The sequence below is a fragment of the Trachymyrmex cornetzi genome, unplaced genomic scaffold (assembly GCF_001594075.2).
Source record: "Trachymyrmex cornetzi isolate Tcor2-1 unplaced genomic scaffold, Tcor1.1 scaffold37, whole genome shotgun sequence".
In the NCBI taxonomy this organism is placed as follows: domain Eukaryota; kingdom Metazoa; phylum Arthropoda; class Insecta; order Hymenoptera; family Formicidae; genus Trachymyrmex; species Trachymyrmex cornetzi.
In genome coordinates, this window is record NW_017298429.1 from 458826 (window position 1) to 484075 (window position 25250).

At 38.9% G+C, this 25250-nt stretch overlaps 2 protein-coding genes across 2 annotated transcripts; both read right to left on the bottom strand.

Moving 5' to 3' along the window:
• Positions 1-591: 591 nt before the first annotated feature.
• Positions 592-14059, bottom strand: LOC108763569 (uncharacterized). Its single transcript, XM_018511316.1, has 3 exons — positions 14002-14059; positions 13619-13811; positions 592-744 (listed from the first exon to the last, which is right to left on the bottom strand). Exons 1-3 carry the CDS (start codon positions 14057-14059, stop codon positions 645-647), a joined length of 351 nt encoding a protein of 116 aa, XP_018366818.1. The 3' UTR covers positions 592-644.
• Positions 14060-15716: 1657 nt separating this feature from the next.
• Positions 15717-21539, bottom strand: Ubqn (ubiquilin). The gene is made up of 7 exons (XM_018511381.1): positions 21068-21539; positions 20671-20869; positions 19905-20193; positions 18881-19531; positions 18640-18766; positions 18175-18307; positions 15717-17884 (listed from the first exon to the last, which is right to left on the bottom strand). The coding sequence occupies exons 1-7, from the start codon at positions 21173-21175 to the stop codon at positions 17808-17810; spliced, it is 1584 nt and encodes a 527-aa protein (XP_018366883.1). The 5' UTR covers positions 21176-21539; the 3' UTR covers positions 15717-17807.
• Positions 21540-25250: the final 3711 nt, after the last annotated feature.

Below are 25250 nucleotides of genomic sequence, written 5' to 3' on the forward strand. Positions count from 1 at the left end.
GTCACTTTTTTCTTCATCACGTTCAATGTCTCACGATGAAACTAATTGTCTATCAAGAGAGTTTCCAAATCACATAAACACATAACACGTTCAATTCAATTCTCTTCAGTTTAGATTCTCCGTGATGAACAATATCACTTTTCTTTTCACACTACGCGAATGTTTCGTATAAATGATTAAATTTCTAAACTTCGAAGCTACACTAAGTCTACCGTGAATTAATGTGCAATTCATCGATTTCTAATTTCATTTTTGCTTTCTTGAAACTCGTAGTAAAATAAATCGCTCTTTAAATTCGGGCCTTCTTTATTCCAAATACGTAAAGGCAGGTGCTACCTTTCGTTTGTCCCGATTGCAATTAGTTCCTTAAAGATAGAAGGAATATGCATGAACCTGAGGCTCGTTTTAACGTTACGTTCCCGGACTCAGCGAATTGCTGCACACCAGTTGCTCCACCATGGCGATGGCATCCACCAGACGGCGGCGGCGACTCTCACATATCGGGTTCACAGCGTGGAACTATACGACGACAACGGGCAATGGAGCGAGTTCGCTAAGGGCATGATCAGGTCGATCTGCGAAAGGCCTTCGTCTTTCTCTTTCTCTTTCTTTATCAACGACGACGCAATCAGTCGATCAGTGCGTTAAGGCGGCTGCAAGCTCGGTTTTCTACCACCGTCTTCTCGTTGGATACGCACGAACTCGTCAGCCGGCATGGCTTCCGAGATGGTGCCGGCGGTGCCTCTGCAACAGGTCGGAGAAAATAATTAATGGACTGACTGTTCACTCTCAGCTGTCGGTCGGAATAGTCGGACCGTAAAAAGAAGGATAGATACGGGGTATAATCTATATCCTGACCAACAACGAAGAAAACGGACGTCTCTCTTCCTTCCTCGATACCTGTGAGCTTCGTGCAAGCCGAAATATGTAAACGATTGGTCATATGCGGTGAATTCTTTTTCAAACAGGATAAAATTTAAAAAATTTTGCACAGCTTTGATAAGAAAGTAGGTATGTACAAGTACACGACCACTCATATTGTTAGCTTAAAAGCATCAATTGAATGGAAATTGTAAATGGATTGTTATATATTACAGCAAGAAGTAAAGTAGGTGACACATCTCTCAAATACAAACGAGAAGAGAATAGCTTCGTTTTAACGGACTGCATGCCAGTCGCATCGTGACGGAGCGCTTTAAAGCGCGACCGTCGCTACTAACACAGAATGTAACGTGAAAAGGAATCGAAATTATAGTCGTGGTTTTTGCAAGCGTTTCTCAATCAAAGCGTAAAAGCTCCTCGACACTTAACGTTTGTTTTGTAATTCCAATTTGTTCACGATTTCGAGCAAACCGTGAGTGTATCTTTTCAAGATGTAATTTTCTTGATTTAGATCACTTTTCTTTGTATATACAGGGTGTCCCGACCCTTTTTGCTAATCACTTTTGTGTAGATAGAGCGAACTAAACTGAGTCGAAAAGTTCTCTACCATTTTGCAATTTTCGCAATAGTTAACAAGATATCAATTACTAAAAATGGCAAAATAATAGTCTTGAATAATTTTTTACTCAAATACTATCAACTTTACAGAAAAACTGCAAGAGACAAAAATTATTTATTTTCTACTCATAAAGTTTTGAGAATTTTTTCAGAATTTTTTATCAACTTTTTAGTACTGCATTTTCTTATTTTTATCAATATGAGAAAATACGGTATTAAAAAATTCTGAAAAAATTTTCAGAACTTTACAAGAAGAAAATAAATAATTTTTATCTCTTGCAGTTTTTCTGTAAAGTTGATAGTATTTGAGTAAAAAATTATTCAAGACTAATATTTTGCAATTTTTTGTAATGAATATCTTGTTAACTATTGCGAAAATTGCACAATCGTAGTTACAATGTTTAAATATTGTATTGCATAGAAATGTGGATTTATGTATTTAAACACATAATATAGTGTCATTCTTACACAGAAAACTAAATAACACATATATTGAAGTCACTTTTTAAACGCTCGAATTTGCAGTGTAATCTGTAAAATCCATTCTATTACTGAAAAAAATATTCGTGTAAAATTTTGAACATTCCGTACAGATCTCAAGCAAAATGTGCTCAGTGCAACGGACGCATGTAGAGGATTGGGAGCTTCGCGGCGAGGACGCAGCAGCGTAATTAGAAAGATCGTGGTGGTACGCGTAACACTTAGCGGGCAGACGATGACCTTTAGCAGCGAGCACACGGCTGCACTCGCGGAAAAGTCGCATCGCGAAGTGGCGTGTGGTTGAGAGGCGTAATATCTGATCGTGAAGAATCCAAAGACAAATTGTCTGCAATCGCGCGAGATAAACGAATTGTGACAGAAAACTGGTTGATCTAGCGATGTCAATGCTTCACGTGGGACAATCGCATCGATACTTCATTTACCCTGTACTTGTATTATTATCACTTTCTACGACCGCGTACACAGCCTCTCCCAGAGGGAGAGGGAGGAGCACGTTGTTCATACATTTCCTCTCACTCGGCACGAGCGGGTCACGCGAACTCGTCTCTGCGCTTACCTAACGGCATAGAGTCATCTAGAATGTAATTACAATTAGAAATTCTCCTGTGTATTTTGAGAGATAATTCTATTAATTAGAATATCACCATGCGGAAATAATTCTTAAATTAATGTACATCGAAGGTTACATAATTAAATATAATAAATAATTTTGATGACAATTTCAGTAAATAATTTATCTTTCAAACTGACGTTCCACAATTAAGATTCTTTCACTTTTATATTATTAAAATTTTAATTTCAAATTCAATCGTCACATTTCATCAAGATAATGATTGTAACTTCCTCTTCACGTGTCAATATGTATTAAATTAAATAAATATCAACCTGAAAAAAAGAATAAACTTCATATCCATTTCATGCGACGCTGACGCAACGATTAAATGGCCGGTATGCATACTTTATTGAATATGTTATTGCTGAAAGCCATAAAGAACTGTCATTCCGGATCGATGAACTCGATTGTAACTTGGCACCGCAATGCCGACATATGTCGTAAAAACATGTTTACGATGTGGATTTCATTTCCATCCTGTTTGCATAAAAAATGTTTTAGTATTTCCTATGTCACGCAAACAACTCCGAAATATCTGGAGAACGGAACAATTGTTTTCCGAAACGGGAATGTCAAGGAAACACGATCGATTCGCTTGCTTCCCGCATCTTTTCGCGGTGCTAGATCGACGTTGTATATTTCGGTCACTTGTCAAAAATTCAACATTAATTTCCAATCGAGAAGCTTATTATACATTATACATTACGAAAACTGTTTCGAAGTTACGTATTTATTCTGTCTTATTTTAAGAGGTTTCAAAAATTCTTCGTAGAGAAGTAATTCGAGCAGGCGTACACAGATTCAGGTCGTTAAAGAATGTCAATAAATGAAGTCCAGAATACATCATCATGATTTAAAGTAAGCATTTAAAGTAAGTAAATTTCTCGTATTCGTTCAGACACTTTTTACTTTTAACAGAATTTCTACGAAGTAACAAAATTAAGATGCAAAATTATTTTTCGTTGAATTTTCCATTGCTCTCATTGTTGCGTTATCTTCAAATCTACTTGGAAGCTTTCTTCGCTTTGTTCTAACTCAAATTTACGTGACGATTAATCACTTTCTTCCGCGCTCCGCAGACATAGAATGTATTAGGTGTTAAACTTAATTCCTGCCGTTTTTCGTCTCCAAAATTGATTTGTTTCGAAGGGAAGATGAATGAATACCTTAATTCAAGTAATTTCCTTCATTTTCTACTTTATTACTAATTAATAATACTTTATTAATAATACTTTGATTAAGGTATTTCCCTTCGAAACAAATCAATTTTGGAGACGAAAAACGGTAGGAGTTAAGTTTAACACCTAATAAAAGGCCGAGCGCGTGCTATCCTAGTTGTAAAAAAAAAAAACATTTCTGCCCATATATGTATAAAATCAGTATTATTCGTCGTTCATTACCAATTACACGTTAAATGTGGTCCTACGTGCATCTCGTCTCTCTCGTCGTCACGGTACCCTGAGTCTTTATCGAAAGCAATCTTTGTGGCGTAACATGATTCGATCCCGCAAATTCCTCTCCTCTCTCTCTTATCCTTTGCCAACCGCACGATACACTGGATCGCGTGCTACGATCCAGAACCGCAAGATCGGCTATCGTGGGCCGCGGGCATCTCTGTCTCTTTCTTTCGCCGTCTCTCTTTCTCTTTCCGTTGTCAATAGTCAGGCTTGACTCATAGAAACGGGTTCCGCTCGCATTCCGGACATCCAGCCTGCCGTTCACGGCAGAAAGTGCATCGCCACATCGATATCTGTGCGCGTGATGAGCGAGATTCCGGTAAAATGCAGTTCACGGAGAACGCTCGTAATGTCCACCGAATTCGGTAAAAGGTTCTGCAGCGAATTTGCAGGGAAATGCAAAATAACGTAATACGTCAGATATTCGAATTTATATTTTTACCCCTTTCAGTTCCGTTTAAATTCCAATTTTTATATGCTGTTGCTTTAACGTCTTTAAATTTATCTATCTTTGACAAATATATACTTCTCGAAGAACAAACCAATGCTCAACTTAACTCAATTATTTTATTCTTATTAATAATAACTTATTCAATTTTCCAGTTACGCTTACTTGCCTTTTATTTTTGTTATCTGACTCTTTGATTAAGAAAATGTCTATCATTAGTCTTGTATAATTCAAAACTGTAGTGAATGTCATATTAATCGACGTGCACACTTGTTTAGTGAATTGATTATTTATTCGTCGTCGAAGAATTAATCGGCGGACACATCGAGATAATCGGTACAGACGTTGTTCGCGATTGTAAAGTGAAAACGACGTACGGATTCTAGCCGCGCGAATCGCTAGACTAATACACAGGGTGTATTTAAGTTCTCCGACTCTATGCATCGTGCGTTTATTTATGGCCGCGTAATTTGCATGGAAACAGAGAGAAACACGGTTTGAGGAAGTTGCTTATTAGTAGCAACTAGGATATTATCAGCACGATGCCATTGACATCATTACCGTCATTCCCAAGGTTTCACTCAGATAGTGAGAATCTTTAACCAGAATGGATGATGTTCGCTTATATCGCATCGCATTGATTATTTGCAAATTTATTATTTTATATTGTAAATTACAGGCGCTTTTCAACTTTCAACGACGAGTCAAGCCAAGCAGTTATTAATCTTATATCAAATTCTATCTTAAATCAATATTTTAGTAGAGATTTATTATACATTAGCAAAAATACGCGACTAAGCAAAAAAATGTGATCAATGCTACTGTTTGAAAAAATTTTGCTAAAATATCTGCAAATTTAGATAAATCTGAAAATAATTTTGAACGTTAAAAATAATTAAGTAATTATTAGTGTGATAACCTAACAAAATTATTTTCAGATATCTAAATTTTTAGATACTTCAGCAAAACTGTTCTTTCCGTGAAAGAGTTGAATCTCTCAGAAGCTAAACTAATTCTCAAAGGCTCAATTAAGAATTAATTTCATACATTAAAAAAAATATATACATATATATGTACAAAAATATATACTTTCTTTTAAAATATTAAATATTTTCTAGAAGGATAGGATTTTAATTATATTAATTAAATATAATTCCGTATTTTCTCTCTCCGCGTTCCATTTACAGATATTGTTTCAGTGCTCATGGCGGCGCGGTCAACGAAATTATGGGATTACGTGTGAATGTGAGGTTTCCCCGGCTACGACCGAAGTCCTACATCGCTCTTATCCAATTTCACGACTTCGTCATCTTCCATCGTGGTTGTGGCTTCGTTTTTCTCCTTTTTATTTCCCGTCGACGTTCGCGACCGACAACCGGCTCTTCTGGCTATATCACGCCCATATCAACGATCGATATTTAAGAGATAAATAAATCCCTCCGACGGTTGAATACGCACGTACTTTTATCCTACTTAATGTATATTCAAACTATAGCCGCTTTAATTGCACCGCGACGCAATTTATTTAACGCTTGCAAATTATTTTCAAACTTCCATCATCAGTTATTAGACGATACAACGGAATTTATTCTCTGAACGATATCTCGATATCCATTTGAATTATGAAGTACATTCGTCCTTTATAAGACGAGGAAATAGTATAGTAATGTTGAAACAGTGTCAGGCATTTAAAAGGCAAAGAGTACAATAAAAAATAATTTAATTATTAACAAATGTTACTCACAGGAAGAGATTTTAAAAGATATCAACAACAAATCCCCGTCGTCTAAAGAGTTAAATCAATTCTTTAGATGAATATTCATAATTCTTTCGATTTAACACGAATTAGGATCGAATGCATATAAATTAGACATAAAAGACAAAGTACAAATATATCACTGATTTAAAAAGAAAACACTTATTCATTATATTGAGAGTATAATAGATAAATAATTTGGAAATTTGCAAATGCGAATGTATATACTCTCAATATAATGAATAAGTGTTTTCTTTTTAAATCGGTGATATATATTTGTACTTTGTCTTTTACGTCTAATTTTCGTCTTTAGACCTAAAAGTATATGATATATTCACAGGCCATTTGGTACCCGTGAATGCAAGACTCGCGAAGTTGCGTTAATGATCTCTAGCATACAGCGGTGTGATTCCCGGAAGACGTGTCGCCATAACGTTATAACGCAATCCATGAGGCGATGTCTAATATTTCAGATTGGAGAACCGATGGAATTTGGCCTTTACGGACAGGTTCCTTTGAAAACACCTAATGACCATGTATCTCGTGCAGGCCGAGTACTTTAAGTTACCGACGCGCGAGGGGGGCACCATAAATATATATGCTCGTAACGCGCCATCGTTCCCGAAATTTATTTCCGTTGTCCTTTAAAGGCAGAGCGCCAAACCTGTTGGAATTATCATGAACGTTACGAAGAAGATTCTTGTCTTAAAAGACCAAATGCAAAATCGAAAGTAAGTGTTTCTTGAACATATCTTTCAATATTAAAAAAAAATATATATTTTTTTTTGTTATTTATTTGTACAAATTAAAACAGAATTGTAGCCAGTATAATATGTTGCATACATACATATATAAAGCGTACCAATTTTAATATGCAATGATATCCTTTATTACATGCTGTGTACATACGTTATAAAAACAAAAGCGTTTCAGTCCATCATTTTCGAGTCGTCATGAACAATCGTTGAATACTGTCGTACAGCATCGTGGATTAACGCTAGAGTGTAGAGCAACACTTTGAATGTTTTCATTTTAACGTAATGGGCAATTGGCGCAAATAGCCATCAGGGGAAGAGTGAGGGAGGCAGATCAGTACGGCTAGATCCACAGCAAGGTCAATGATTTTCCGACCGCGGACCGATGAACTTGCGCCTCGCGCCAGTGTACGTACACCAAGCACACCGAGGTCCGGTCGTGGAGTCGGGCCTCGACGTGGCGACGAGAGGGCAAGAAAGAGAGAAAGAGAAGAGAGAGAGAGAGAAAAAGAGAGGAGAAGGCAAGGTCGTTGCCTAGATAACAGTTGCAAGGTACAGTTGGTTCTGCATGCCTGCAACTTCGGGGGAAGAGGACAAAGGGATGTAAGGGGAGAAAGGGCGGTTGAAGGGATCGATGTAGCGAATGCAAGGGAACGGAAAGGAAAAGAGAAGAAGGGGAGGGGGGAGAGAGAGAGAGAGAGAAGGGGGGAAGGTACGAGGAAAAGGAGATAAGAGGCCTCACACCGACAAGAGAAGGAGAGTGTTCGAATAACGAGCGCAAAGGGGCCCTATATAACAAGCGAATGGAAGGGTTAGAGAGAGAAGAGTTGAAAGGGTTAGAAAGATTTATGCTATCTCTTCTTTTTTTTTCTTTTCCGTTGAGCCGCCGCTATGGTTAGTGTTAGAGGAACGACGCGACGCAAGAGCGCAGTGATGCCAGTGATGTAAGAGAGATGTACCTAAGGGGCTTCTCTTCTTCTTCCTCCTTCCTTCTTCGACACGACCGTGGGTCCGACCTCTTCCCTCTCATTTCGCCTCTCATCCCCTTTCCACGCTCCTTCATCCACCGTATACTCTCGTACCCTTCCGCCCTGTGCGTATACTCTCCTCTCTTCGCTCTTTCAGATGCGAACCAACTCTCGAACACGGGCATATACACGTACGCGCTCGCCGCCCGGGCCCACCAGGGCCCACTGAATTTAACGTGGCAGGTGCCTGGCTGAATGGACGCGGCTAGGGTCCCGCAACGGTCCCCTCCCCCCCTGCTCCTCGTTTCTCTCTCCTTACTTCCCGATGCCGCGTCGTTTCTCCGCGTACCTGACTTTCTCTGTCTTGCCTATCTATGGCCGGCTCCTCTCTGTCTTCTTCTTCTCCCTCCCCCCCCCTCTCTCTCTCTCTCTCTGTCCCTCTCTGATGATGGCCGCGATCGCTCTTGCTTGCATTATGGCACACAAGAAACGCTCGACGAGCGCTCTCAATCATTTACAGAGAGTCACTCTGCGTCTCAACGAGCTCCTCTTCTTCTATCTTCCTTCCTTCCTCCTTTTTACTCTCTGCCCTCTCTATACTGGACCAACGTCGGTGTCCGTGACGGTTTTGCTCTATCCGTCGCTGTTTCGCGGAATCGCACGTAGCGGAGAGCGATCCGGGTTCGTTGTTACCTGCCCGGCGAGGCAGTCGTGCTGCTCTCGAGAAAACAGGTGGAGAAGCAGGTACGCGAGCGGAGAGCCTCTGATAGACTACGCAGTGGATCGCGAATGAACGGCATGTCATTCCTCGGGATACGAAGGGCGAGGCGGAAACCGTTGAGGAATTTCGGTGCACGAGGTAGCTCGAAACGAGCGGTGTACACATAAAAACCGGCAGACATTCACCTGTTTCATTAGACACGTACAACTACCGCACGTATCGTTTTTAATTTTGCTTATCCGATAATCTCGGAAGATCAAACTCGGAAGATTAGTCGGATGGTTTCAAAACTTTTAGACGTTTTTTTAAGTTTCATTAATTATATTATATGATTCCCCCAAAGTTGAAATCGTAGAATCTCCTCGACGAAAATGTTGCGAAATTATTAATTTCTTACGCTTTAGAGTCGAAAATAAATAAGAATTATTCTCGTACTCTCTACGTATAAAAATATTTAAAATAAAATCGAGAAAATTGCATGTGTGTTCGCAAGATATCACATTATCGTCGATTCTTGTAATTTCTTCTATAATTTAATCTCTATTCAAGTTTTTTCGTACTACTAATTGCAGTGGACAGTGATGGAGAATTTAATTAACTGCATTAGCGTCAATTGACATTAGTAGAGCCAGTTCTAGCTTTATTAGAGAAGAAGATCGCGAATCCGTTCTCGTCTCTCGAACAATGCGGCTGCTTCGGGAGATGAGAAAGTACGAGCGAGGAGGAGAGCGCCGGCCAGGATCGGGCAAAGGTAAAGAGAGAACGCAAAGAAGAATTGTGGGAAAGGAGAGAAAATTGCAAAACGACATACCGTGCGACCGCACACGCCGAGAGAATAATTCCATGGTGCGGCTTAAAGCCGCGCGCAATTTGGCCTCACGCCAACGTTTAAAATGTGTTACAACACAAATATCCTGGCGGGAGTAGTTCGTGTTATTTTTTTCGTTTAACAAAAAAAAAGACACAAAACGCAAAATTTACGCAACTAATTATAATTGTACGTATATAGAATAAATTGTAACTATAAGAGAAAGGTAGGTAGGTTCTTTATCTAAATTCTCAGGAACAAAAATTCTTGCAAGACTGTTCTTTATTGCTTTCCGACTAAAGTTGTATTTACTTGAAATTTGCATTCATCTATTATATTTTTATTGATTTGTATATTAAGGTAAACTAGAGTATTATGGCCATAGGCCATAATTTCTCCAATAATTGATAAATAGTGCATTTTTATAGTCATTCTTAAAGATAATCAATATTTACAGTAGTTCATATGAGTACAATGTGTTCAAAATAACAATATTATAAATATTATCTGATATTTTTTCTTTCGGCTATCTGCAAAGTTTTGCACGTGTCTGCAAAACTGTTATAATGTCTAATAAATTACAGTTAAGCTGCCATAATCAACATTACATACGCAATAAAAGTACGTAAATTGCAAAGTGACCTATAATTAATACTTTTATTTTCACTAATACTTTTATTTATAAATACTATGGCTATTTTTCTTAATAGCATGGCCATCTTTTCCCTAAAAATCAGATAACGTGGCTAATGCATACTTTGTAATATTTTGATAAAATTAAAGTTCTGTTAAGTATTTTCTCTTTAATTTCGATAGTACTTGTTACTTAATTTAAGCTTCAGTGAAAGTAATATCCCAAATATTGTTAAAAAGTGACAAGAATAAATGTATGTTTTTTTGCATTTTAAAAAACTATGGCCATCATACCCAAGTTTACCCTATATTAAATATTATATTCCCTCAAAATCGTTTGGAAGCCAGCGCAAAATGTTGCTCGTAATTGTCGGCTTTACGCACGATTCTTGTTCGTTTCGTGCGTACACGCGATCCTGCTTGCAAAGTGTGTTAATATGTGATTTACACGAGAGGATGGAATTATCGTCGCCGTCGATACCATCAGCCAAGAGACGTGGAAACGAGTCGTTGCGGTTAACACGTGAATACGATGCCACACGCTGCCACTTTGCGGGGAAAATCTCAGGGGTTTGACGTTCTCCGCAGAGTGGAGCCTCCAGAACTCCAGAGTGGAGGAAGCAAGCAAGCCAGAACGTGTGCGGGTATTAAAGCCGAAACGCGCGCGTCTCATATTCCTGAATGGAGAACTAAAAAAGCTGATCCCACAAATCGGATCGCGACTGAACAGGACACCAGTGTTTCTTCCTCCTCCTCCTCGCAGGATACCTTCGCGGACTGATCGACAAGCTTAGGACAAAATATCGTGTTACAGTACCACACATTTACGAGGGATCATCTTTATGAACGTGAGAATGTCAATTTGCGAACGCCACGTATTTAAAAATTCGAAACTGACAGATTTCCAGAGACGTCAGCATTGTCAACGTTTGGTGTAATAAATTTATTTTTCATTAATTTCTACTTATTTTATTTCAGCTGTATTTTTTTGTCTTATTTATGTTTATAATATTTTATGTATATCGTATAATGATGCTCTTTTATGTTTTGAATAAATAAATTTTATTAACGTAGACATGCTAGAATGAAAAAGTGTGACTAGATTAATATTTTTATTCTACAAACTTTGTGTTAAATTTTTTTTTAAACGCATGTTTTAAATATTAAACTGCAATTAAAATATTTAATGTATGTTTAAAATATAGCATGACGTTTAAAACATTTATTTAAATTACAACAATTACGCAGAGAGGACGAATGGAAAACAGAAGCTCTATATGTGAAGGAAGAATAAATATTTGTATCCAAGGAGAAAAAGAGCCCTCGAATGTCCTCGGGAATGCATTCCTGCCGTTGGTACAACACACCTGCCGCGGATCTGCAGATTGTACCTTATCGCGATTAAACACGCGTGCATCATTGTCGGTACTGGCGAGTGTAACGGCCAAACGAATTTCAAAGAGTTTCATATTTAAATTCGATTCTCGTTGCTATTTTCTAACTTAATTTTAATGTTCACCAGCTATGCCAGCGGATTGTCCTCCTGTAAAGGACAAATCCGTAAACCCGTCTCGACACGAATCTTAATAAACATGCGACCTTGAATACCAGAACCTTCGTGTTATATTCTCGTCATCGGGGCTCGATTCCCTGACAATGCATCCGTCTGACTTGTTAGGATCGATGCAACAGGAATTCGTCGATGGAATGTCGTGAAACGTGATCAAAAGCCATTTTCGCTTCCGAACTGACTTTACGATATACACGTAACATCTTCAGAATGTAGCGCGTTGCAAGATAAATGAACGGCCTGTTAGTCTAATAACGATAATAACGATAATGGAGGGAGATAGACCACGTGGTGGAGACACGCGCGTGTTTGTTCGATCGGAAAAAAAATAGGTCGTGTAAGCAACGTTAGGCGGGGATACGAAACGACCGAAACGACGTGAACTTTTACGGCGATGACGTAAGGCACAGACTAATCTCGTTCGTGACCTCATTATTACGTTCCTTTTTTTCTTCTTCTTTCTTTATTTCGTGAATTACGTAGGGCTGACAGCACGCTATCTTATTAAACTTGGTCGGCTGAAAGTAGTTGTAGATCGCGATGTCGCGACTTTTCTGCCATGGCACGAGATAGTAAAGTTCTACAATCGAAAGTCTAGTTGATTTTTTAAATGACATATAAATTTGCGACATTCCGGCAATAATTCCTGCTTATTTTCCTGTTATTCTAAATAATGTCTGCGCCAAGGAAAGACTTTCAATAGCAGCTATTGCACCGTTTCTAAATTATCGAATCTTATCGATGTAAAATGTACCGTCGAATTTATATCAGTACGCTACGTGAGTATATCGACCATCAGATTTTTCACAGCTTGGCGATCTTTCACCAGAAATAGAATGCTTTTAATATATTATGACGTTCTAAACTGGGCCATTGATTTGATCGTGAAAATCAATTACTATTGATCAAAAGAATAACTGTATCTACACCGAATTTTGCCTCCGAATGAAATGAAGATTAACACGATCAGTGTCAATATTGAAAAAGTAGGCGAGACGCATCTATTTCAATACTGTACTTTTAAACGAACACATTTAATATGTGATAAGTTATAACAGTATAATAATAAAAAAAAAAGATTAATGAGAGTTATTCCACAGTTTCTTATTAGTGTATATTAAACTTTATAAGAATAAAACGATTTTTTATTCTTCATTTGATTATAAATCGAATGAGAATTGAAAATTGAGAGGCCGCAATCGAACGATACGATTTCGACGCGAACGTCGCGTCGCGCTTTTCATTATTCGAGCGTACGCACTAACGGAACATCCATTAATAAATTTCTCAATAAGAATTGATTGACGCACAAAAAGCGGCTCCCCTGTCCGCGCACAAAAGGCCAGAAAAGACGCAATGATACGCGAGACTCTGTCACGTGTGTGTTCGCGCGCTAACGGAACGTTTTTGCGTTCTCTCACGTTCATGGAACGGCCGGGAGACGTTTGTGACATTTCAGCCTGACGAATGCGGAAAGATGCGTGACAGATCATCCAGTAAAGGAAAAAGAAAAGAGAAAAAGAAAAGGGAAAAAATGTAGACCTAGACCGGAATTCATGTTCGTGCATTTATACGGTACAGAAGTCTGGACTCACGAAATTATACCGGTTTCGGTATGCCGAGATGAGGAGCTCGAGTCTCGAGACACGCTGCGAGCTGCGAGCTGCGAGACGAAGAGCGGAGCGAGCGAAACGGAGAAAGAGAAAGAGCGAGAGATTTCCGCGCGTCTATTCGCGGTAATTTGGCGAAAGGAATCGAAAACGTGCGCTGTCTCGGGAAAGAGATAGTAGCTTCAAACAGATAGAGGTGAAGGAGGAAGAAAGAGAGGAGCAGCGAAAGGGCTCGGAGCCGTCCCTGGTAAGCGAAACCAGGCGGGCAGCTAACTCACCTCGTGCCATATTCCAACAGGCTATACTGTCGTTTTCGACGACGACGACGACGACGACGAAGAAGAAAGAAGGCGAGATCACACCTTCGTGAAATCCTTCGTGAAAAGATAGAAAAATCCTTATCCGACTTCTCTTTGCGACAGAGCTTCTCTTCTCGCTTTCTTTTCTTTTCGCGGCTATCCGCAGGCAGCACTCGCGCACACGTCTCTTTTCAAATTTTCAAACTCACATCTCACACACACACACACACATATGCGCGCGCAAACGTAAAACGCACTCGGTGGACTCGAGAGATGCGCGCGCGGGAGATACGCACGCACGTGAGAAGAGGATAGGCCTGAACCAACAACCAGCCAAGCAAGCAACCAACCGACCGACTAACCAGCCAGAGCCAGCCAGCCAGCCAACGGGGCTGCCCGCAATGCCCGCAATGCCCGCATACCGAGCGCACGCCGCAGCCGCACACACGCGCAGACTCAACAACGGGTTTCTCACGGGGCGAAACGTCAACCGACTCCGACACTCGCCTGACTCGCCACTCGGTTCGCGAGAGCGGCGCAGAGCGGCAGCTGCTGGTTCCCGGCGCCGCGCCAGCGTCACGTCACGCTCTACGTTCACACGCGAACCGAACCGAACCGAACCGGCCGAACGACCAGTACGTACTGGCTCAACTCGACTGACTGAACCGACTCGACCGACTCGCTGACGACGCTGACTCTGACCGCCCCGTCCTCGTCGCGTTTACGACCGTTCCGCGATGGCAGGGACCCACCTTCGTACCGAAGGAACTCTCGACTCGATTGACGCTTTATTATCTTTCTTTTATTAGGCCCGGTTCCACAAATATATAAGATTAAACTTATAATTTATCTTTTTACAATGCCCGTTTCTACTCCACTATAGCTGAATTTTAATTATTCAATAAACACTAACGTATTTTAGTTTTTTATTTAATCTTGGTTCAACCTTTAACTCTTCATCTTTTTCTAAGACTTATGCCCGTTTCTACCAATGCAGTTTAACTTTAATCTCGGTTCAACTAATTCTTCATCTTTTTCTAGTTTTAAGAATAAGAAAAAGGTGAAGAGTAAGTTGAACCGAGATTAAAGTTAATCCACATTGGTAGAAACGGGGATTAGAAAAAGATAAATTGTAAGTTAAACCGAGATTAATTAAAGTTCATCTACATTATGAAAATAGGCACGAGTCTCATAAATCGTACTCAGGATCAAGTAAAATCAAAACTTATTTTTTTAAATCGAGCCTTTTTTTAAATCGATGATCGCTTTGCGACAGGATGTCGATAGCATTTCGTCAATGAATATGAATCAACCGTAACTTTATTTTGTAATATAATCGCTTTTTTTTACAGCAGAATGTCTTGTTTTTCAGTGAAGTATAATGAATACACGTAAACGATAATATAATGCGCATGGGTATTTATCGTAATCGTACATCAATCAAAAATATTAAAATTATATATATATATATATATATATATATAACTGTTTTTTTTTCTTCTGAAGAAGATAATTTACAACATACATCTTTTTTTCTTTTTACCTTATATCTTAGAGCTAACCGACGATTGGGTGCTTCCTTTCGAGTTCACATGTTTTACATGTGGGCGTAATAGCATTGCCATGGATCTTTTATCACGCATATTCCTCTATAAACAAGTTGTATGCCGTATGCTTCTCAATTGTCACGCTACAAATTTCTAATTTGTATTACAAGACATATAACGCTTAATCATAATAGTTTTTATCCTACGATCAAGTTAAACCAACAAAGATACAGTGCACATCGGTATGCAAGTTAAAGAAAGCCGTTGTGTTGCTTATTTATGCTCGGTATCTATAAAACTTACATGAAAACCGTATTATAGAACGGATCGTGTCAAACCGTGCTCTTCGAATATAACGCGGATCCTGCCAATACTCCAATATATATCTCATTTACGTACAACATATGTATATGTATATATATGTATACGCGTGTTTTATATATATACACATATATATGTATATATGTATATATATACGTGTTATATATATATATATGTATATATATACATACATACATACGTGTTTTATATATTTATATATATATACATACATGTGTATAAAATAATTACGAAATCCGTGCACCAAAAAGCATTCATTCCCAATGGATTTCAACGTTCGGTCGTTCCTTTATTGAGAACGTACAAATAACATACCTTGCTACAAGATTACAAGTATCAGGATATCTGAAAGCAAAAGGGATGATTGACTGTACTGTGAATACACTCTCGATCGATCGATGAAGCCGAGAAAGCGAGTTTGTTAAATAGCGGCAATCTATATTTTCCATGCGGGTTCCGTTCATGCTCCTAAGAAACGTCGTAAAGATATTACGCGTAATGAACTGTGTTATGAATATCATCGTATTACAGTCTACTTAATTAATAATTAGCTCGATATTTTAACAAAATTTACACGGAAAAATGACATCGACGGAGCTACAGTCGATTTCCTGTGTTCAAAGATTTTATAGTTTAGATTTTTCTTCAACTGTCTTTCCTCTCTTATTCTGATTATTTGAATTTCTGCTCTTCAAAGGATCAGGATATACAATGCATTTATTCATATGTACTTATGTATTCACTGTTCTCGCCCTCGTCAAAATTGAGACACTATAGATACGTTATAGTTTAAATCAAAACAAAAGACACATGTATTTTATAATACAAGTGCTTCTATGCGTACAAAAGGGATGAAACGAATCGATTTTTATGTTTTAAACATATTTCGTTGGAACGATAATGAATGTCGATTCTATTCTAAATGTTTCGCCAAGTGTGTAAGAGCACTCATAAAAAAATACATGTCTTTTATTTTTATCTTTACCACAAAACATATCTAAAACTCATCAAGATTGGGAAGGCAGAGGGAGAATACTTGCAAGTGTTAATTTCTTCGTTAATCATATATTTGGTGATTTATTTTATTTTTATTATTATATGAATATTCTTCCACATTTAAAATTTTTTATATACAAGATGCCAAAATGAGGTGTCAAATTCGGATCTTTCGTTTGACAGATTTGCTGTCCTATTAAATTATTTAGCATTGCTTGTTTCTGTACAGTCATGAAAATAATTCTTGAGACAGTGCACCATTACGTTATTGACAATTTATATTTGGATAACTAATTGTGAAACTATCAGAGTCTTAAACACACACACACACACGCGCGCGTGGAATTACAATTTTAATACTAAAAATTAAAAAAAATATTGATATAATAATGTCTCCGGAAAATTAGTTTCGTGACTATAATATTCTCCATTACTTACAAATTACTATATGATGCGATTACATGCTCACAGGTTATGAGAAAGCCGAAACACGTAACATTTTCGTCCTATGCGCGGGTAGAATTAAAGCCTCGTCTACAATAGTCGCACAAGCTGTGTCGCATGTCGTATGAAATGTCGCAGAAATGTCGCATATAGTCGCATGATTGTCGTAGTCGCAAGAGCTCTTGTCGTGCGGAGTTGAGCCAACTTCAATTTTCTGCGACTGCGACGTGCATGTCGCATGAGCTCAGCCAATCACAGCACAGCAAGTTGACGTTTAGAATTTGTCATCGAATCACGTGCAAACAATCGTTGTGACTATTGTAGACGCTCATTTAGCGATACTCTTGCGGCATGCGACAAATTTTCCTACGATGCTACTACTCACGACATCCGACACAACCTGTGCGACTATTGTAGACGAGGCTTTAGACTAAAGAATAGAGGAAAAACAGTCGATTCCAATGACCTGAGAGCATAGGAAATTGATCGTACATAGAGCACATTGAAGAGGATACACGGACGAAGAACCAAGAAGAGAGATTCAAAAAGGTGAACAACTGATCGCGAAACGAGTAGTAATGATCATACCATTGATATTTTTCTATCTATCGTCTAAAACACAGACAAATCTGAATCTAAATAAGAAAAACTGCAAATTGAACGAGTGAGTAGCGTGTATTCTGTCAAGACTGAGAAAAAAGGGGCAGAGGAAAGAGGGAGGATATAAGTTTATAATTTTTGACAGCCAGTTACCTCAAATATCTCTTACGTACATTAACGTAAGAGGTAAATAAGGATAAAATTAAAGGTAATATTGGAATAACAGTATTGCGGATTGGTGGTTAGCTCATAGACACTTGTCCATTGGAGAGTAGTCTCTCAACGGCAGCGTTTATATCTCCGAACGTTGCAATTAACGCTGAAAAATAAAAAAGGGATATTACATATCTTAAGCAGTAATTAAATGCAAAATATTAGAATAATATATATTCTTGTGTTTTAAAAAATATTAAATATTCATAATATCAGACATTATTTAATTTTAACATTAAAACATGACGCGACTGTTTGTGATCGAATAATATCATATCAGAGATATAATGTATATTGATAAAGTTGTTCATTTTTTTATATAGTTCTTAAATAAAAGCAAGCAAAACAAAAAAATTAGACAGAAAAGAAAAACTGCGTTGTCAGGATGACTCTTACCTTGTAAATTAGCATCTCTATTAAGAAAACCCATAGCCGTAAGTTGTTCTAACTGTGCTCTGTAACGTTCCTCTGGTGGAGGTACAGGTTGACCGTCAACTTCTACACCTTGATTTAATGCCATTGCAGAAACCTAATACACATAAATGAAATATGATTTGGCGTACACAAGTATACTATACAAATATGTCATACTTATACAAGATTAAGAACGTTATATAATATAACGTTATATATATATCAAATAGATATGAAGAATGACTCTTATTATACCAAAATGCTACAATTATACATATTTTTTAAATGCTCATTATTAAAGACTGTATTGTTTTGAAAGATTGTTATATATTTGTTAAACATTTAAATTAATTAAATTATTTTAAAAAGGAGAGAGGGTACTCTACTCCAAAATCGTTTCTCGAGAAGAAAATTGAATTGTTTTAGAAATTAAGTCATTGTTCTTACCATACGTGCCATGAACTGGGAAAATGCGTCTTGCTGATTGCTGTCCGATGATTGGGTAGTTGGTACACTGGAATTGGTGCCGGTCGTGTTCGGTGTTGTGGGTGTAGGTGGGACCGTAAGGCCCATACTAAAACACACACGTTTGCACTTATATAATCATGCGCTATTAAAATATTAATTTTTAAAGCAAATGATATAGCGAATATAAACTTAAACTTACTTTCTATATAAAGAAACTTACTTTTCCACGAGTTCAGGAGCGACGGTGCGCAATTGTTCCATACCCCGCTGAATCTGCATAATGGCAGCTAGAGCGTCAGGGTTGGTGACGACGTTCTGTATCTGCGGGTTTTGCATTTGTTGTATGAAGGCGGGCATCATTGCACGCATTTGCTCTTGCATCTGCGGATTACCACGGAGAAACGGATTTGCTGCAATTACCCGACTAGCCATTGCTGGATCAGCCGCCATTGCTTCCAATATGGATCTCGTATATGGAGCGTTTAGCATGTTTCGCATTAACTGTGGATTCTCTATCATTTGTGCCGTGAGACTCTGCATACCTGGTGAATCTAGCAGACCTCTGCTTTGATTCTGTTGTACCGTACCAGTGTCATTCTGGCTTTGATTCCATGGGTTCGGCAGCGGATCCCGATTTTCCTGACCCTGTTGTGGATTTTGCAAGTCCTGATTGGAACTGTTTTCCACTAGAGCGGCGAAAGGATTACGACCATTCGTTGCGGCTGCTAACATTGGCTCCTGGATATCACGATACATACGACGTAGAGCACTATAACCCCCAGGTATGCTTTCTAGATTAGACAAAGCTCGATCGTGCGAACGCATCAGTTCTTGCAGCATTGACGGGTTACGTGCCAATTCCATCGTTTGTCTGAAAATCAATTTTCATAAATAACATTGTGCAATATTGCACAATTGACAAATATCTAGTTTCCAAATTGTAGTTTAAAATATTGACTCAGCAATTAACTTAAAGACACAAATAAAAAACATTTCAAAATTAAGAAATATACAGCCCTGAAAAAAGTCAATTGTAATTTGTTTTCAATTCAATAGAGAAGTACAAAAAGAAATTTGATTAGAAATAAATCTTTGATTTGAAATTTAATCTTTAAATACTGCACAATATATGTGATTCATAAATCAAGCTCGAGAAAAGGTTAAGAAAGAAATTTTATAGTTTAACTATTGTATGCAAATTAGCTTTTAAGTAAATTCCAATTTATTAGTTTAAGGTTACCTACCGTAAAAGTTCAGGGTTATTCAACATGTGACTGATTTCTGGGTTACGTTGCATCAATTCTTGCATTTGGGGATTGGCAGTAACCAAATTGCGCATGTTCTCCGGATCATTCATCAAACTCTGAACCAATGGATTATCGAGCACTTGTCGCATTGTTTCTGGATTCGAGAGCAATTCCCGTTGCATACGTTGCTGTAAGTCTATGAAATTAGCTGAGCCTAAGCCAAGGGACTCTAATCCCATCAATCCACCTAAGCTCCCCAAACCAAATGGACTGGCACTAACATCAGCTGTAATTTATACACAATTGTCAATGCAAATATTATTATACACTTCTTCGTGCAATATAAATATTTATGTTCGCAAATTTAAAACTGAAATATTCTTATTAAATAATCCTTCTTAATTGTAGGTATTAATCAAATTATATTGTAATTCTAAATACAAAAGATCTAATATAAAATTTATTGTTAGGGAAAATTTTTTAAGTTATAAATTAAATTTGTAAATTATTTTTGCATATTTTTTGGAAATTTTTTTTAGATACATTGTAAAGTATTCACATGTCATCTGCAGCTCACAAAAATTCCATTTTTTTATTCTGGTAGTCATCTATGTGCAGAAGTATATTAATAATAAGAATTAACAATAAGAATTAAAGAACACAGAATACTCCATGACCCGTATACATGTTAAATGTTCCATAATATCGCGGCTTAATTTTATCGCTGTATTCGATTAAATTCAAGTTGTGCTTGATAGAATACCTTGTGGTCTCGAGGCCGAGTTGGACTCCTGATTCTGCGTAGTTGCGGTGCGTGGAGCCTTAATCACCAGATGCACCGCCAGGCCGTCCTTGATGTTGTGAGTACTGAGGGTCTCATGATCCTTCATGATCTTGCCGGCGAAGATGAGGCACAGCTGATCGGCCTGTGCGTTAAACTTCTTGGAGACTGCCTCCTTAAACTGCCGGCGTGTCCGACGAAGAGGGGGGAAGGGGGGGGAGAGAAAAGAAAGAAACAAACACAAGATTAGAGATGCCGAACTAACCAAATCGGTTTGACAGCTGATGCTTGGCGTAATGCCAAGGGGGCGGCGATTAGGCCGCGAATGGCAAAGAGAAGGAGACGAGGCTCGTTGTCGCCATCGTTATCCCGCACTTACTTCTTTTATCGTCGCATTCTCCTCGATCTCGACGGTCTGCTTTTCCTTCGGGGTTTTCACGTTGATGGTGATCTTTTTCGGACCACCCTCCTGCTGGCCTTCTGCCATCTTGGATCGGTAGATGACTCGTTACTTTCGACGCTCGCGCGATACTCGGTACGCGGTACGTGGTACGCTCGCTCGCGCTCGATCTATCCGTCTCTCTTTGTCCTTTCCGCTTCTCCGTCTCTCTCCCTTGATCTCACGATCGCGGAATTGCGCACCGACGACACCGCGACACGACACGACACGACGCGACGGCGACGACACTCCCTCACCCTCGCCCTCGCCACGCGATGCGATCCGCTAATTCGTTAAGTCCGTTCACCGTTGCTTGCGCCCGACGCAACGGCGAGGAACTATTGCAGAATATATAGTAGCGAAAAGCGAAACTCTCCCGATTCCGGTAATTTCTAGCTCCAGCGTGTACGAAATTCAACTGCACATGCGCGAGCTAAAGCCCATGGCACATGTATGTACACATACCTTGCATACAAAAACGTAAAGAGGGGAGCACGGACTATTGTATAAGGGGCTTCGCACAATGGCTGCGTTCAGCGGACTCAACAGTTGAGTGAGCGCTCGCTGTTATTGGTGTATTCTTTTAGATCATCCAAACCGCTGAACGCAGCCAATAAAAGGAATAGGCAACAGAAAACAGAGAATAAGAATTTCAACCTGTCAGAAACTGTGTATTCCACAATACTTAATTTCTGATAGGTTAAAATTTTTATTCTCTGTTCTCTGTTCCCTGTTCCTTTTATTGTGCTGAGCCCCTAACGCATAACACAAACTCTTGTATAAAGCATAAGAAATTCAACCAATCAGAGTTCTTTATTTCATGGAAAGGAAGGGAACAAAGAACTTTGATTGGTTCATTTTCTTATGCATTAGGCTGCTTTCACATGTAGAGTAACTTGCGTAAGCGTAACTTGCGTCAACTAATCAAATTGTATCAAATTATAACAGGGGGTCGATTCTGTATCTTCAATCAAGGAGAAAATTACAAAAGTGAGCAAATTTACTAGGTATTGACCAATGAAATTATCAGTATTCTAGTAAAATCACTCACTTTTGTAATTTTCACCTCGTTTCAAGATACAGAATCGATCCCCAGCTGCTACACCTTAAGGTGTTTTTTCAAGTCAACGACATATATACATAGAATTAAGCCGGGAGCACATAGAAAAACGTAAGTCCGTAAGACGTAACCAGTAAGGAAATCGTAACATTGGATTCGCTACTGGCCCTACGGTCTCTACTGTGATTGGTCAATTCACTTACTGCTTGCATGTTACGGCCTTACGTTCTTCTATGTGTCATGGGCTTTAGGGTACGTTCCGTTTCTCGCATGATGCGCATAATGCTTCGTTTATCCTTGTTGCTCACCAAATGTTAAACAAGGACAATGGATGCATCATGCACATCATGCGCGATACGGAACGCACCTCTAGGCTGTGGTCCATTTGACGCTACAAACGCTTCGAAGCGTTTGAGCGGGGTGATCCCGATTGATCACGGCTCGATTGAACACTACCAATCACAGCAACCTTAGGAGCTTTGTAGTCTCGAGAACTGTGAGTGACTCGTGTCCAATTAAGCCGTGTCCAACTGGATGCCACCCGTTTGAGCGACCAGTCAGAATAAAGAATTTTACGAATTGACTATTCAAAGAACGATTCGAAGCATTTGTAGCGTCAAGTAGACTGCAGCCCAAGCATTCCCATGTTTTTTAGTGGTGGGGGTTGAAGCCGGAAATTGACAGTTTATGTGGCGTTTTAGGACCCGTGCTATTTCACTCTTTCGCACTGCTCTCATCAAAATAGAAAGAGACACCATGGGTTCTAATCCGACTTCAAGCTATGTAAAGTCCTAGATTTATCAGAGAGACGCAACCGGCTTAAGTCAGTATGACAAAGATACTAAGGAGAGTACTAAATATGGCTGACATGCTATGAAACTGCCTTTAAACTATATCAAACAAGATAAGACATGTAGGATAAGTGAGATAGAATGTGTAGGATAAAATAAAATAGAAATATATCACTAGTACTATAAATGGCTGCCAAGTCACGCAATTGGTTAGATTGCAACAGCGAATCAGAATGCATAACACCGGTTGCGCCTCTCTGATAAATCTAGAGGTTTGTTCGCGTCGTATGCTCTAACGTGCTCCAATATGCTCCTATTGTAGCTTCTACTCACTTCAATGCACTCATTAGAGTGAGTAGAAACTATGGCAGGAGCATATTGAAGCATGTTGGAGCATGCGACGCGAACAAACCTTAGGGTGCCGTCCCATGACGCGTATCACTGTACGCGCGTATTCGCGTATCGAAGGATCCGACCAATCACCGACGATCCGCCGTTTTACGTACGCGTCGTTTATGCCTATACGCAACAATCAGCGGTTTATTTTTTATTAACGCTTATAGCGTTTTCGATTGGGCAAAAGTTAGTGCGCACCAGTGCGCACTCAGTTCACACCAACACTGGACGAGTTCCATGGGTTGCACTGAATAGTGCAAGTTCAAAAGAATACGCCAAGATTTTCAGTGCTAAAGCTGAAACTCATTTTTGTTCACTTTGAAGCAATGTTCAACAAAATGTTACAAAACCACAGTAAAAGATATTAATAGTGTTTTCGGCCCGGCCAGATTCGCACCAACCTGGGTTAGATTAATGGCGTTTTGTGCTCTCCTATTGGTAGAGCGGGCGACGTCAACCAATAGGAAAGATTAATCCAACCCAGGTTGGTGCAAACCCGATCGGGCCGAAAACGCTATAAGAGTAGAGACAAGACCCCGTTTTCAATTCAACTGCGCAGATTTGCTTGTCCCTATGTATATCCTTAACTGTGATAAAACGTGCACTGAACTGGCAGCGTCAAAATATCTCGTGCCACTTAGTGCGCACTGAGTGCGCACTACGCGAGTGTCGTGCGATCAAATGAACACGTGACACTAGCCAAGTGCGCATTGGCACTGCCAATCGAACACGCTCTTGACACTGAGTGCACCCCAATCGAAAACGCTATTAATATCTTGGTTCGTGGGGCAGAGCGACGCTTTTTTTTGCCAGATTTCTTCCGTTTCATACAAAAATGCGTTGAATAAACTTAATTTCATTGATTTTTGAAGTGGATTTTGAATTTTTCTATAATTACCACGAAATTATGGAAAATCAAGAAAATATGCCGTCAGCTGTAAGTATCATTAATGATTTTCTACGACTTAAGGCCCTACGATCGCTATTGTAGACCTCGACGTCGATGCACAGTAAATATGGGTCGTTCCCAAAATTGACGTTGTTTGTCTTTTCCTTTGTTTCTTATATCTTCATACAATGCATACAAAAATAAGATTTTTCTACGCAGTATTTCTTGTTTAAAAGGATTACTTTGTTTGAATTTGTTTACTAGTGTAAAAATTGCTAACAATATATAGTCTTCATTTGAATCCATTTTTTCTGTAACAAAAATAACATCTTATTTTGTACTAAATAGTACTGAATAGATTATAATTTCTTTCAATCAGGACTCTAATATACTACCGTATTTATTTGTATCTACCTTTTTGGTTAAGGAGCACTTCTACATGAAATAAGAATCGCTAACGGTCCGCCGTTTTACGTACGCGATAATTTTGCCCTTAATGTCCCATGGAGCGGTTCGTGCGTAACTTAGGACTCTAAGGGTGCCGTCACATGCGGCGTAACTTGCGTAAGCGTAACTTGCGCCGACCAATCATATCATTTCACTTGAACATCAGTTTCTGTCTAGTCACTTTATGCTTTTTACGCTATTTTGTTGTTACGCCGAAACATGATAGAACCACCATGCGTCGAATCTAATTTCTGGCTCATTTTAGCTTATTCTGTCTGAAAAAATGTATAAGAATTTCGATTTTGCAATAGTACAATCATAACAGTCGTGCGCCCCTTTGCAACGCGTGAAAAGTCGAAACCCATGTGGAACAGTACAATTATAGACCTCATTTTGCCTCTGTGACATATTTCCTATTCTCAATAGTCATCAACTTTAACGCTTAATATCTCAGATCACAAGGCAGAACGACGTTTTGTTTGCCAGATTCTTTCGTTTCATGCAAAAACGCGTCGAATAAGCCTAAAGAGTGGTCTCACA

Bases quoted from the DNA above. Each gene is read 5' to 3' on its own strand.
- LOC108763569 (XM_018511316.1), bottom strand. From the start codon at position 14,059: ATGCGGGCATTGCGGGCATTGCGGGCAGCCCCGTTGGCTGGCTGGCTG. The intron at 13,812-14,001 runs GTTAGTCGGTCG...CGTGTGCGCGAG, and splicing joins TGGCTGGCTGGCTCTGGCTG to TGCTGCCTGCGGATAGCCGC. The intron at 745-13,618 runs GTGAGTTAGCTG...GACCTGTTGCAG, and splicing joins CTGTTGGAATATGGCACGAG to AGGCACCGCCGGCACCATCT.
- Ubqn (XM_018511381.1), bottom strand. From the start codon at position 21,175: ATGGCAGAAGGCCAGCAGGAGGGTGGTCCGAAAAAGATCACCATCAAC. The intron at 20,194-20,670 runs GTATTCTATCAA...TATAAATTACAG, and splicing joins CTCGGCCTCGAGACCACAAG to CTGATGTTAGTGCCAGTCCA. The intron at 18,767-18,880 runs GTAAGTTTCTTT...TGTGTGTTTTAG, and splicing joins GCTCCTGAACTCGTGGAAAA to TATGGGCCTTACGGTCCCAC.